The sequence below is a fragment of the Protobothrops mucrosquamatus genome, unplaced genomic scaffold, assembly GCF_001527695.2.
Source record: "Protobothrops mucrosquamatus isolate PMUCROS unplaced genomic scaffold, P.Mucros_1.0 scaffold237, whole genome shotgun sequence".
In the NCBI taxonomy this organism is placed as follows: Eukaryota; Metazoa; Chordata; class Lepidosauria; order Squamata; family Viperidae; genus Protobothrops; species Protobothrops mucrosquamatus.
Genome location: NW_015386587.1, coordinates 609,303 through 623,250, shown reverse-complemented (window position 1 = coordinate 623,250; position 13,948 = coordinate 609,303). Strand labels below are relative to the sequence as shown.

General features: G+C 36.0%; 1 protein-coding gene across 1 annotated transcript in view; it reads right to left on the bottom strand.

Moving 5' to 3' along the window:
• Positions 1 to 13,948, bottom strand: part of LOC107286028 (protein 4.1) — a 53,583-nt gene that overhangs the window by 6,729 nt on the left and 32,906 nt on the right. The window contains exons 5-7 of the mRNA XM_015814323.1: positions 12,797 to 12,847; positions 2,073 to 2,540; positions 877 to 1,005 (exon numbers count right to left, since the gene is read on the bottom strand). Of these exons, the coding sequence (XP_015669809.1) occupies positions 877 to 1,005; positions 2,073 to 2,540; positions 12,797 to 12,847 (648 nt within the window). The remainder of the gene's footprint in view (positions 1 to 876; positions 1,006 to 2,072; positions 2,541 to 12,796; positions 12,848 to 13,948) is intronic.

The following is a 13,948-nucleotide window of genomic DNA, read 5'->3' as shown; positions in this document are numbered from 1 at the left end:
GTTGAGAGCACAGATTTACCAAGCATATTTGCCTCGGGGGGGGGGAGGGGGGGGAAGGAAAGCACTTTGCAGCCACAAAAATAATAAGAAAATGGTTTCCCCTTAAGTCTATCTTTGTGTAGATTTTTGAAAAAAGCTTCCCACACATCCTTCTGATACCATTCAACAACATGCAAGCTACCTTAGTGAGAATATACACTGGGAAATTTCTACTTAAGAGTACAAACTACCCAAGATGACAGATATTTTTTTCTTAGTCAGGGGCCATTACTTATGTTTCCAGGATCCACAGTTGTCCACAAATGATTCTGGAGAGCAATATACTCATAAATCTCCTTCATCACAGTGTAAGCCAGCTCAGCTCTTAGCAGAGGCTTGCCTAATTCTCCTAGTTCAGGGTTGGATATCATTTGGCTACTAAGCACCTCGTTCAAAAACTTTTTTCAGGAAACTTATAGCCACAAAGTGGCCTCATCAGGCATGGGAGCAGGGTTGTTTTAGGATTCTGGAGAAGGCGTTTGTAAATGTGGTACACCCTTTTAGATCTTATATTATCATTTTCATCTGTTTCCCACTTCAAAAGGTTGGAAGACCGTATTCTCGGTTTTTCAGCAATCATGGCCAGAATGAGCTCTATGAACCACAGTGGGGGAGCTCATGCAATTCTGTTTCAGAGAAACAGGACTTTCTCTGATAAGAATAATGGTATTTCTCACAGCAATTGTCACAAGTGGAATTCCCTGCAGGAAACAAACCATCCAACTGAAATAAAATGTTTAAAGTCTTTTAGATAAGCACTATGAAACTTCTTGGATTTTCTAACAATCGTACGAAATATTACAATAACATCACACAGCTAGATGTGAAGCAGCCTACCTGTGCAGCTTCGTAAGTTATAGTCTTGGTCTCTGTATGAACAATTGGAACGTCTTTAGTTGGAATTTCACTTTTCACAGTATTAGACACATCAGAGATGGTAACGGTCTGAGTTTTCACAAGGGGGGGCTACAAAATAGTTTCAAAGTAAAGTACATTTAGTCACCTTATATCAGTATTATTAATAGAATTCCAATGTGCAATTTATAGATGCATCATGAACTCAACTATACATTACAACTGTTATGTTGTTTGCACTCATTTGCAGAATTGTGAAAATTATGATGAAATGCAATGATTCCACATGATTTTTAAAAATCTGATCGCCAAATAATGGAAATGGATTCACTTCATTATTCATATTAATATTTAATGACAGAAATCTACGTATGTACTACCATATATGTGCTGTACCATGTAGGAAGAATATCAGGAGTTTTTATATGCCGCAATATTTATTCAGAAACTAGTTGAATTTAAATTGAATGTAGGAAACCTACAGCGAGTGCATAGGCAACACCTGCAGTTTGAAATGTGACGTCCACCAGTTTGTATCAAATCACTGCCAAATCAACATTTATGGATATTCAAGTATTAAGAGTAGCAGGAAAAGAAAAACCAGCCACCACCTGATAATTAACTCAAAGAGCAAATAATGTTAGTAAGAGGACCACATGCCCATCATATCCCTTTGCATACCCAAAGCATCACCTTATTATCAGATTACATATTTAGGTATTTTAGCAGATGCGATTAATAAGGAACACTGAAGCAGGCAAGCAAAAAAAATTATAAGCTGGAGGAAAGTGGTATTTCCAAATCTGTTGATTCTAGACCTTATGAGTTGTTTTGTTATTGTCATAATGAATACAACATTAGTATTAATAATTAGTACTTAGTTTTTCTGATATATTAAACATCTTTTGCTTTTTGTATTTCCCTTTCTTTGACAAATCAAGAAAAATTTGTTTAATTAAGACATGTCTATTTCAGATAAGGATGAAGAAGGGAGTAATAATTTATATAGACAGTATGAAATTAAATAACTGGTTAGCTTTGGGAAATTACTCCAGGACATCAAAACTTAATCCTTCTTCATGGATATGTAAAGCTATGCTTGCTCCAGTGTTTGCAAAGTGACTCAGAAAATGTAGCACAGGTGTTTGCAAAAGATATTCTGTGTTCACATTTACTACCTGGAAACAGCGAATGAGAGCAGGAAATTCATGATCAACATTTGGATTGTAATATTCTCCATTTAGCTTTCTAAGTGGCTCGCAGATAAATTTTGTTTCTTCAACACCACAAGCTTCCTCCTCTTGCTCATGGAGGTACAATGGAGGTGAAACAGGGATTACAGATATTTCCACCTCAGCCTGTTTAGAATCCTCAGCTTCCTTTTCCATATTTGAGTAAAATCCCTTTTCACACTTTAGATCTTCCTTGCTCTCAAGAAGAGCAGTGGCACCCTCCTCTTTCTGCTCCTTGCTGCTTATTGAAAAGGAGTCTGATTCATGAATTTGTGTAGACTCCAGTGTGGCTGACATTTGGCTCTCACTAAAGCCTACTGAATGCTTTGAGACCTCCCATTCAAAGTGAGAGGTAATATTTTTCCCCTCTGTCACATCATCTGCATCCTCTTTGAAGGGACAGTCACGCACACTCTAAAAAGAAATGAATACACAAAAAAGCCAGAAAGAATTAGGAACAGAATGCACTTCATCTAGAAACAGTGCAAATTCTAGAATGAGACTTAGTAAAGCCCGCGTATACTACTTGCAATAGCTACAGATGAATATTTCAAGTGCCTTCAAAAAGGCTATATTATAGTCACTCTGATAGGCAATAACAGTAGCGCACAGTCAAGATCAAGTAGTTGTCCTGGTCCAGCTCCAAATCTGAAGTGGGCAAACCTACTGCAGCTTTCTCTAGACTTCCAATCAACCAGTCTCCTGCCAGCAGGAGAATAATGCTACTTTTGAAGAAGTTGGACGTTCAGAGATCATGGCAACAGACACAATCTGCTATTTGGCATCCTAAAGTGGAGTAAGTCTGGGGAAGGAGGGGGTTAGCGTTTGTTGCCCTACCCATACTATTTCTGAATACCTACTCTCCCCTTCCTGTCCTAAACTGCTATAAGGTGCACTGGGAAAATATACACAACACATTACCCTCACTGCTTACATATAAAACACAGATCTAGCATACTGAAAGCTCATTATGTTTTGAAAACATAAGCACATAAATAATGCTTTCATATTGCTGAGTAGGATCCTTAAACACACATTTCACTGTCCATCCTGAAGTTATAGGTCTATGACATTTTAAAGAGAAATGAGGAAATTTCTAAACTGTTCCTTTGGAAACAACAGATGTTATGACATATAAGCTGGATTTCTCATACATAAATCTAGGAGTCATCTTAATTGCTGAAGGTCTCAACAAAGCTGAACTTCTCAACGAAGCACAAGTTAGAGTACTGGCTCTTTTGTAAGAATGATCCAAATGATCTAATGACAAGAAAATCCCAGGCATCAACAGAGATGATCAGAAGCTACTTCACATTATTTACATATTTACAATGATGTTGCTTGCCTGAAAGTATCTGACTGCAAATGTCAAACAGGAAACTTTTGCATGCTATTTTCAACTTTTATTGTAAACATTGGGTAAACAAAGCATTGGGTAAACAAAGAAATCCAATCAGCCTAATAGAAAGCAAGGGTATCTCTAGCATCAGAGCCAAGCCAGAGAATTTCATCAAGGATGATGCTATACTGTCTTCTGTCGTGCACATGTTATAAAGTTCTCAACTAGATCATTATAAATCTCAGCAAGCCCTCATATTACAACTTGAGAAAAGAAATAGTAATAGAAAAAAAGACAGGGATGAAAACATGCTCAAGGTTAGAAATAGTATAGAAAATTTGCCTGGTCCAATCACCCACGGAATAAGATGGAAGTATTTTTAATAGGATAAGATGTGTGGGCAAAGCCAGAAATTCATAAACACGGTAATAAAGGATACTCATTTACAAATCTAACTTTTCATATTAAGTGAAAAGCCACAGGCAATTAATGTAATTCATATTTGTAATGAATGATGTGACTTTGCTGCAAGGGATGGAATCTTATAAAAAACATTATAAAAAGCTTGTCAAATATCCAAAGACTGAGAAATATTCTACAACAAAGTAAAATTTTGTACAATTTTGACTGGAAATGACAAGAAATCACTAATTTTGTGTAAATGATTATGCAATAACAGATTATGAACATTTTCTAAAAAATTGTCTTATTCAATGAGGGAAAATGACAGCCAATCAAATAAGGGAAAACACTTCAACAGTCACTTATTTGTCTACATTAAGATGGTGAACTCTACACTGGCTAAAGAGTTCAAATAGTATATGCAACATTTTGTTTTCGAAAATCTTTTTGCTTCTGTCAAATAGTACTGTATGTATAGAGACTATTAATAGTTGTATCTGATAGACAAAATATTCAAATAGTGGAGCTGTTTGGATGAGACAAACAGCAAGACTGAATGTTAAATGTGAACTCATACTTGTACGTGTGAACATAGTAACTATTGGTTCTTCCCTTCTCAGTGATTCTTAGCAAAGGTGTCTGGTCCTATCCATCATGGTAGCAAAATGATGAATAAAAATTATGATGGCATGATGCAAGCTTTGCCCTTCTGTATTTGTGCCATGACATCACACTCAAATATACAAAGAGTATATTATAACACACATATTATCAGTCCCTACCCCCCACTAAATCAGAATATGACCCCTTGTAAGTAATCTGAGCTAAATATTTTAACCTATAGTCTGCCATTTCTGCTTTTTTTATCTATAGAAGCAAACCTAAAATATGGCAGTAATTTAAATACTTATATTTTCTGATTAGAAATGACAGAAGCCTCAGATTAAAGAAATGATCAACATTAAGCAACTCAATGATGGCACTTTATTATCAACATGTATTAGAAGGGATGAATCAACAGTTGTGAACTGGCATGCTAAACCTGATGAATCAACAGTTGTGAACATTAATGCTAAACCTGTTATCTGAATCTTCTTATTCCATGAACTGTACATCAACTAGTTTTTAGTATCTTGGGATTTTTTTTTAAAAAAAAACTACATTATTGGGTAAAAAAACTGTTTACCAAACAGTAATCTTGATAATTTGATAAGAAGTAGACAACATGATACTATCCTGGGTTCTCCACCAAAATATGACCTTTTACTTGTACTGCAACATTTAGTTCTGATGACTCCTTCCATTTCTTTTGGCACATAAAGAGATATATTGTGCCAGAGGGAAAAGCTTATGTTAGTGTTTTGGGGGATATGATCCAAATTCAGCTTTATTGGTTCTGTATCTGATGTATGCTACTGCCTTGGCATTTTTCACATTTTCATCAGGGCTAGTTTTGCCTATAATTTTTTTGCAACAAAGTGTCCCCTTGCACTCATTATGAGAAATATTAATTTGAATCAGAAACTTTTTCTCAGAATTCTTGATACTTTAAGAATATTTTATTTATTGATTTGTATCCTGCCTTTATTATTTTTAGAAATAACTCAAGGCAGCGAATATATCCAACATTTGATGAAAAGTTGTATAGTACACTGACTGTGATATTTCAATCAGTCAGAAATCAGACTTGTCCTTGATAAGACTTTAATGCAGGACACAAACATTTTAACTATATTAGAAATAGTTTGTCAAGTTCAAAGAATACTCTACTATAACTATAATTTTGATTGGAAATGTTATTTATAAAGCAAGCACACTCACTTTCAAAACATAACAGCTACAGAAGTTTAGCCACATGCAAATTAATTGAGGGATGGACACATATCATTTGATAGGATGAATTTGTTCTTGCTATGTAGCCTTTGGGGAAGTGTCCTGTCTTTTTATATTTACAGTAAACAGATGTGTTACACCAGGAATGGCAGTTTCCCTTTGTATTAACTCCTGCTACTCAATATTCTTTCCCACATTCCATAAGGAGTTCTATTGTGGTTTTCAGAAAAGTTTGAAAATGTTCCTTTAAGTGTGTAATTCAATGGAATTAAAGATAAATTTAATGGGAAAGAGATTTCTGTATTACATGATAGGAGCTCTACTCTGATATTCAAAGAGATCATACAAAACTGTGTTCCAATACTGTAGGTTTCGAAGAAGAGATTGGATAATCATTTGTTTGAAATGGTATAGGTGTCCTGCTTGAGCAGGGCTAGAGGACCTCCAAGGTCCCTTCCAACTCTGTTATTCTATTATTGTAAGACTTAATTTGGACATTTCTATTCATATTTTGTATTTTAATTATTTGTATTTCATATTACTTTAAAAAAAATCTCATTTAAGAAAGCGTACTACTACATTGATTAAAATGACCTGATTGTTTAGGTTGCTCCAGACACAGCTGTAATAGGCAGTTTATTAGGTGAAGATCAACAATATGCCTACAGATTGTCCCTCTTGCCACCAACTAATCTGATTTTAATTCTTTAATAAGACTATTTTAAAATAGCAAAAAAAAAAACAAAAAACTAGCATGCTGTAAAGCAAGTGCCAGCTCAAGTATTACATGTAATCCCCATAATGCCTCTGAACCCCACATATATCCCAGAGGCATTCTTGGAAAATAAAAATAATGGAGGGTTGCACCCTGTTATTTTTGGGAAGCCCCCTTTACAATATAAAAGAAGCAGAGATGAAAAAGAGCATCTTAAGAGGCCAGCTGTATGAAGGACATAAGTTTTCTCATAATTCTACTTGTACAAATGAATCTGTACTGAATGCTTAAGAACCAATTGGTAAGTATTATGGTCTCAAAATTCAAGTGTCTCACTTGAATTTCTTTTTGCTAAAGAAAATATGCAATGAAATTGTGGATTGCTTTTAGTGTATCTTTGAACATCAGAACTACCTAACAGGTGACTCAAGATAACTCCTATATTAACTTGCAAAAGTTACAAATTTCCACTCAAAAGCTTCTACTAATTTGTTAATAGCTCCATTGTTGACACTGCCGTGAATGGAGACAGCTATTCTTGATAGGTTTTTGGATCAGGCAGAGGATCTATATTAAAATAGCATTCAAATAAAAAAGAAGGGGATAAACTAATACATAATGTAAGCAATCAGGGATAATCCCTTTAAAATTATTTTGTTTTTCAAAAATCTTCTGTAAGAATTTTCCTTAACAAGTAGATTTTATGGGTATTTCAAGCAATGTATCAGTAATATTAGATTATCCCCATACTGAAAATATGTACAGAAGCAGCTATATTGAAAATGTTTAAAATGCACAATTGGTAACATACTACACTCACCAGCAAGAATTTCCAGAGACCAACTAGTGAAAGATAATACATTTCAAAAGGATCAATAAACTTTAAAAAGTAGCATTATGAAGCACAAAGATAACATTCCAAATTTAGCTTGTTTTCATTTGTATCATTCTTACAGTATACTTCAAAAGTTTGAAAAAAAGCAGTAGGCTACCATTAATTTATAAGTGCAAACTGGATGGATATTAAAACTTGAATTACTCAATAATAAATTGAGTATTATGCTTCTGTCTTTTCAAAATAATCAGGGATAAACAAAAGATATTTCTAATGAAACCTTAAAATGAATATTAGAAGTTTGGTTGTGTGAATCAAAACCATTCTTCTCGATATTTTGTGTTCTTATTGCAATGAAGATTTTTAGCGATAATGATAAATGATTATTTCCACTACTTTTATCAACCCTTAATACTATATACTTACATAGCTCTCTAAAATCTTATCGACGAGGTCCCACTCGTCATCTTCAGGCTGGGGTCTTTGGCTTCGTGCTTGTGCGAGCAAAGTGTGATCCGGTGTCGGTTTTCGTGGCTGGGACTTGTTTGTTGATTAGGGCTAGTTTCCAGATGTCTGGTAGGCAGGAGGTATCATCACGCTTATTCATGACGACCAACCCACCTGTGTTGGCTCCAACACAGCCAACCAACCACCTACAGAAACAAAGCCAGCACTCCACACACCTCCACCAATATTTATAGAGAGACGCCAGCTCCGATCACACTTTGCTCGCACAAGCACGAAGCCAAAGACCCCAGCCTGAAGATGACGAGTGGGACCTCGTCGAAATGTCACCAAGATACTCTCAATCTTACACGTGTATATATGTGTATATATATATACACATACACATACAGAAAAGAACCCTTGCTATATTTGCCCACTCAATCACTAAATGCAGGTTGATCCAAACCTATGCATTAGCCATTCTCTTGCTGTATGATCTACTTTTGCCTAATGTGGGCTTTTAAAAAAAATTACATGTACTTAATTCAATTGTTTTATAAATAATCAAGAACTGAACCAATTAATGTATGGTTGGAACTCACCCAAATGATCTTCTCAGCCTTGCCATAGTTCATAAAGTAGTAAGAGGGAAAAACATTGTCACCCTGAACTCACCAAATGTCCTTATATAACTTTCATAAAAGTTTGTGGTGTCCATTTTATTTATTTATCAAATTTATATGGCCGCCCATCTCACAAAAAGTGACTCGGGGTAGTGTACAACAATTAATTGACTTGTTCGTGAACATGCTTTTATATTCTACTTTCAGAAAAATTGGTAATTTAGGAATATTTTGACGGGAGCTCTTCTGGTGGTATAGCAGGATAAATAAAAACATTAAAAAGTAAAACATCAAAAATGACACACACACACACACACACACGAAAAAGAGAGATTAGCAGTAATGTATCACTAATTATTTTTAAACCTATAAAAATTAAAAGAGCTACAAGTATAATATATCTTACTGGTGAAATTCCATTCCATAGCTACATCTGCAAGAAAATCCATTATATGATTACTACCCATCTCATCTCAGAAGATGTGATCATACCTATGTGGGTGAAAGTGATCCTTAAAACAACTAAGCCCCAAAGTATGGAAGGCAGAATTCAAACCTTCTGTTCAGAAATAGTTTTAAAAACAGTGCAACTGCAAATATTCTATGGGTCCCAATTCCAGAACTCTGGTGCAACTGAAGAGTCCCAAGTAGTCTAGCCTTAAGATTACTGATCATTATACACATGGGCATTGATACTATGTAAGCATTTAAAGACAGAGATGGATCTAGCACCACATGCTAGCTATAAATGCAATCCTTCATGAGTCAAAGGTGAATCCATGCAGAGAAGGATAAAGGTTAAAAGTTAAACCTTCTTTGAATGACTCATTGATGGTAGGTGGTTTGTTTATCTTACATGGTTTGTATATTGCAAATACTGCTTCACCTCTTTGACTATGACTGATGGCTTTCACTCCAATATCTTAGGTCAGAGGTCCCCAACCTTTTGGGCACCAGGGACCGGTTCCATGGAGAAAGGTTTTTCCATGGACTGGAAAGTGTGTGGTTTTATGTGCTGCCTGCATCCTGTGGATGGGGCTTTGCTTGTTTGTGTGGACCGGTTGCTGGCATGCCGCAGCCCGGTACCAGTCCACGGACCAGGGGTTGGGGACCCGTCTTAGATGATGTGGGAGACAAAACAGAGCTATACAGAAAAATACAGGAAAGTTCTATAAGCAATAACAACATCACTATCAGAAAATGACAATATAGAGAGAAATACAGCTATCTAAGCAGTGGCTCAAATCCACATCTTTAAAAGACAATCATGGCCCATGGTATTGAAAGCAGGTAAGATATCCAGAAATCAGTGGACCTATGCTTTCCCCCCCAGAGTGAATGTTAATCTATATAGACATGACTGCATAATTGAAAGAATTTTAAATTTCAAAACTGTCAAAAAGATAAAGACCTCATATGTACCCTGCACCTGCACATACAACACAATCATACATAATTCTAAGTAATAAACATTTTAACGATTAATTTTAAAATATCACCTAATTAGTTAAACTTCACTCATATTAAAACTTTGCTCAATGATTTCATTGTCACACCTCTTCTTTCTAGATTCAAGTTTATAGCTGCTTAGGCTGAATACTGTAATTCTGCCCTCAAACATTTTTGAAAGTTGTCCTCAATTTATTCTAGGAGTATAAAATCCACTCATCTGTGTTTGCATAATGCAGTAATGAAGAGTCAAAATCAGAACTTTATGTTTTAAAATTATACAAATAAATTGGATATCAAATAACTATCTTTACATCTGAATGTTTCAAAGTTTAAGCAACATGCAAAGATTTAAATAAACAGAGTATATAATTAGATGTCAGAACCTCTACCTAAATAATGCTCAGTTACGTGTTAACATAACTGCAAATAGTATAAGGAACATCATGCATCAAACAGTACACACACATTTAGAACATACTAGTTTCATACAGACAGGTGTTGCAGGAAAAACAATTTAGTAAATATTTTGTAAAAAAGGAAAGCACATAAAAATGTAGAAAAAATTAAAGTAATGATAAGAGAGCAATTTAAATTATAGATTACTACTTCAATAAGTTATTGGCTCTCTACCATTCTAACCCATCCCAACAGCAACTATAAGTTACAATCTTTCATTTAAATAAAATCATACAGAGAAGATACATGATTCAAAATATGCATCTAGGAATACATAGGCAGACACAGAAAGAATATGCTACCCTTACAATTAATGTGAGGCAACATATGCTGCAAGTCCACTTTATCCTTGCCCAGGCTGTTCTTGAAATAAATCATAATTCACCCGACTACATTATATTGATGCACAAATCACATTTCCCAAAGAAATTGCTTTAAGACAAGAGGTGTGGAAAGTGTTTTAATAGCAAGATGTAAAATCTATTTTATAATACCAAGGGAATTAAATCATGTTGGTTTATAATTAAACATTATTCTGTTTAATTTTAAATGGAAGCTGTATATTTCTTTGTTTATAGAATTCATTATGAAACAAGTTGGAAATAGACCCAACTTTAAAAATGTCTATAACAGGTGTTTTCAGGTATACTGAAGGAATTTTTTTTCAACAATTACTGCTTTTACCCCCCCTCTATAAACTCCTGTGCTCAACATCCAGCTTTAACAGCAAGCCTATGCTAATACATGCAGACATGAAGAGTCTTGAACATGAGAGAAGCCATCCAAGCAAGTACATCATTGACACAATCTGATTTTTAGGGATTGCACAATGTTAAAATTTGTCACAATGGAATTTGCCTGATGTTCCCTGTGTCTCTTACAAATACAAGAAGTTATGTGTTGAATAATTATGTTTTTTAAAAAGCAAAATTTCTGAGAAACTGAACTACAGTCAAGAATAAAATAGAAAGAGTAAGACAGAAGCTTTAGCCAGAAGTCGAAGGGTGCAGAGTTTTGTTGATATTTCATACAAGCCTCTGTGTGTTCCTTAATCACAGAAAAACCAACCACCACATAGTCATTGCAAGGATCACCAAAAAGGACATCAGAAAAGGAAAGCGTGGAAAAGAAAAAATGTTAGTATACAGGTGACATGTTTTGAGTGTTTTCTGCTCCTCAGGAACTGGAATAGAAATTTTGGCCTGGATTTCTTCAGTTGCTCGATGGGGTAAACTTCCCTCAGGAACTTTCTCTTGCTTTTTAATATAATCTTCATCCTGCACTAATAGAGGGAGTTCCTGTGTCTGCTTTCATGGTAGGAGATCAAGAAAGACAGAGAGATGAACAAAATGACTGATGGAAAATGCTCAAAAGATACTTGGGGATATGCAAGGACAATTATAGAAATTGTCAGAATGACAGCAAAATATGTTTTGTACCAGTTATGCAACTTAATTCCTCTGTTAATCTTAAAAAGTGGAAACCAAATCCCCCAGAGACATTAGCTGCTTTCTGACTAAACAAATTTTGAATTGCTAATAGAACAGTGTGCAGAAACTCACACTAAATCAACTCTATCCATGGGTTAAAATACATCTTTGAGTGTTAAGGTATAGAATTACGTATGTAATAATACTGTTGCTTTACAAACAGAACTGATATCATACAAAATATTAGTTGTGACTTTCTATGCTATACTGAAATTCAAAATTGTACTATTTGTTAGATCTGATATTTCAACTATAGCACAAACTTAATTGTTTGAATATTGAAGAAAGTATTGTCATGGAAGATAAGATACCATAATGTTTACCTCCATGTTACATTGTGATTAAGGTGCAAATTATTCAGTTTCTTAAAAACAAAGAAAATGCAATGTGCATTTCTAATAGTAAGATTACAAAGAATAAAATTTTATTCTTTTTTATTTGTATATGACATCAGCATGTAAACTATTTAAATATGAATAGTATTTTGCAGTATTATATGAAAACTGAGCATAAGCTGGAGAATTCTGAAGTTGCTTTTCTTTTTCCATGTATGACAAATGAAAGTTGCTATCTAGGACAGGAAAAATTTGGTTCTAAGCTCTCTCAGCTGATTCAGTCTTCTTTGATCAATCTGATATTTGGGGACAGAGTCTTTGCACACCCCTAAGTAATGGAGATCAGGGAAAAAGTAGCTGGAAGACTGGGCAGCAAAATGAAATGATAAAGTATGCAAGAGTAACATGAAAATTAAAAGAAGAACATGAAAAGAGAGGAAGACAACATAAGAAGAACAGGGTAGAGTTAAACTTTCATAATTTTTCTCTCTCAAACTTTATGGCAACATCTTCATGCAACTTTGTCAACCAGCCATGCGCTGAAAGAAGCAATTGAAAAGCTGCAAAAGCTTGCAGCACTGCAAATCCACTTAAAATGTTAGATCAGAAGGCTGTGAGAGATGACATTATTGAAAAGGCAGCCCAAACAATGCTAGCAGCTGGTGTTGAGGGTTTGGGATTGCCAGTACCAATGCAGTAGCAAAAATCTGCTTTGGAAGCATGTATTAAAACAGCAGCTTTACCTCTGGCCCAGTGATCTGTCTCTCACAGGGCTGAAATGTGGCTTTCTTGACCTGGACATGTACAAAGTATGGAAAATTCAATTGTATTTCTAAGTAAAATAAACAGACAAATAAACCAGAACTAAATCCTAGTTTACAGACTATTAAGATTAAATTAAATTAAGGTTAAATTAAAAAATGAAAATTCCTATGACCAATTATCATAATGTATACTTCTGTTTAAGAAAGCAAGTTAAGAAACATGGAGATGTCTGTGTATTAAAATTAATTATAATGAAAAGTCCACTAATACTTATTATCTGAAGTATTGAAGTTATGATCCGAGAAATGTAATTCTTCTGAAATGCCCTAAAATTACAGTAACTTTCATATAAGAAAATATACATTATTCTCGTTCCATGTTTATATACCGTATATACCCGAGTATAAGTCGACCCGACTATAAGCCGAGGGACCTATTTTGCCACAAAGAATTGGGAAAAAATGGTGACTCGCGTATAAGCCGAGGGGGCATTTTTCAGCACACACATTTTTCCGCCTGGGCTAATCGGCCTCTTTGCAACCCCACCCCTCTGGTAACCGCGCAATTGTAGCACTTTGCACAAAGGAGCAATAGTTGATAACACGCCCCACGTCAGCTGGAAGGGTATTCTTGGATAGTGAGAAGCTGGAACGGGCGGGCGGGCGAGAGAGGCGGGCAGGAAAAAAAGGGGGGGGGAAATCCACACACGCTCGCGCAGGGAAAGGGGGAAACAGGTGGGCCGGCCGGCTCCCCTCTCCTCTTTGTGTGTGTGTGTGTGTTTGTCTCTCTCTCTCTCTCTCTCTCTCTCTCTCTCTCAATTCTCCCCCACCCCAAAAGCGGGGAGGGGGCGACCTTGCAAAAGGGAGGGGGCTTCTCCCGGTTGCGGGGAAGGCTGGAGGTGCGCCTTTCTCGGCCAGCCTGGGTAAATTCAGCCGTATTCTTCAATACGGGCCGGCCCCAGCAGTTCCGGCTGGTTGCCGGCAGTTGGCTGTTCCTCCGTGGCCGCCTCGGGCCCCCCGGCTCTATCGGTGAGCGCCCGGCAGAGCGCAGCGTCGCCAGGCCTCCCCCCTTCGGGCGAGGCGTCTGGCGTTCCCCCTCGCGCTTGGCTGCGGCGGCCCGGGGTATTCCGT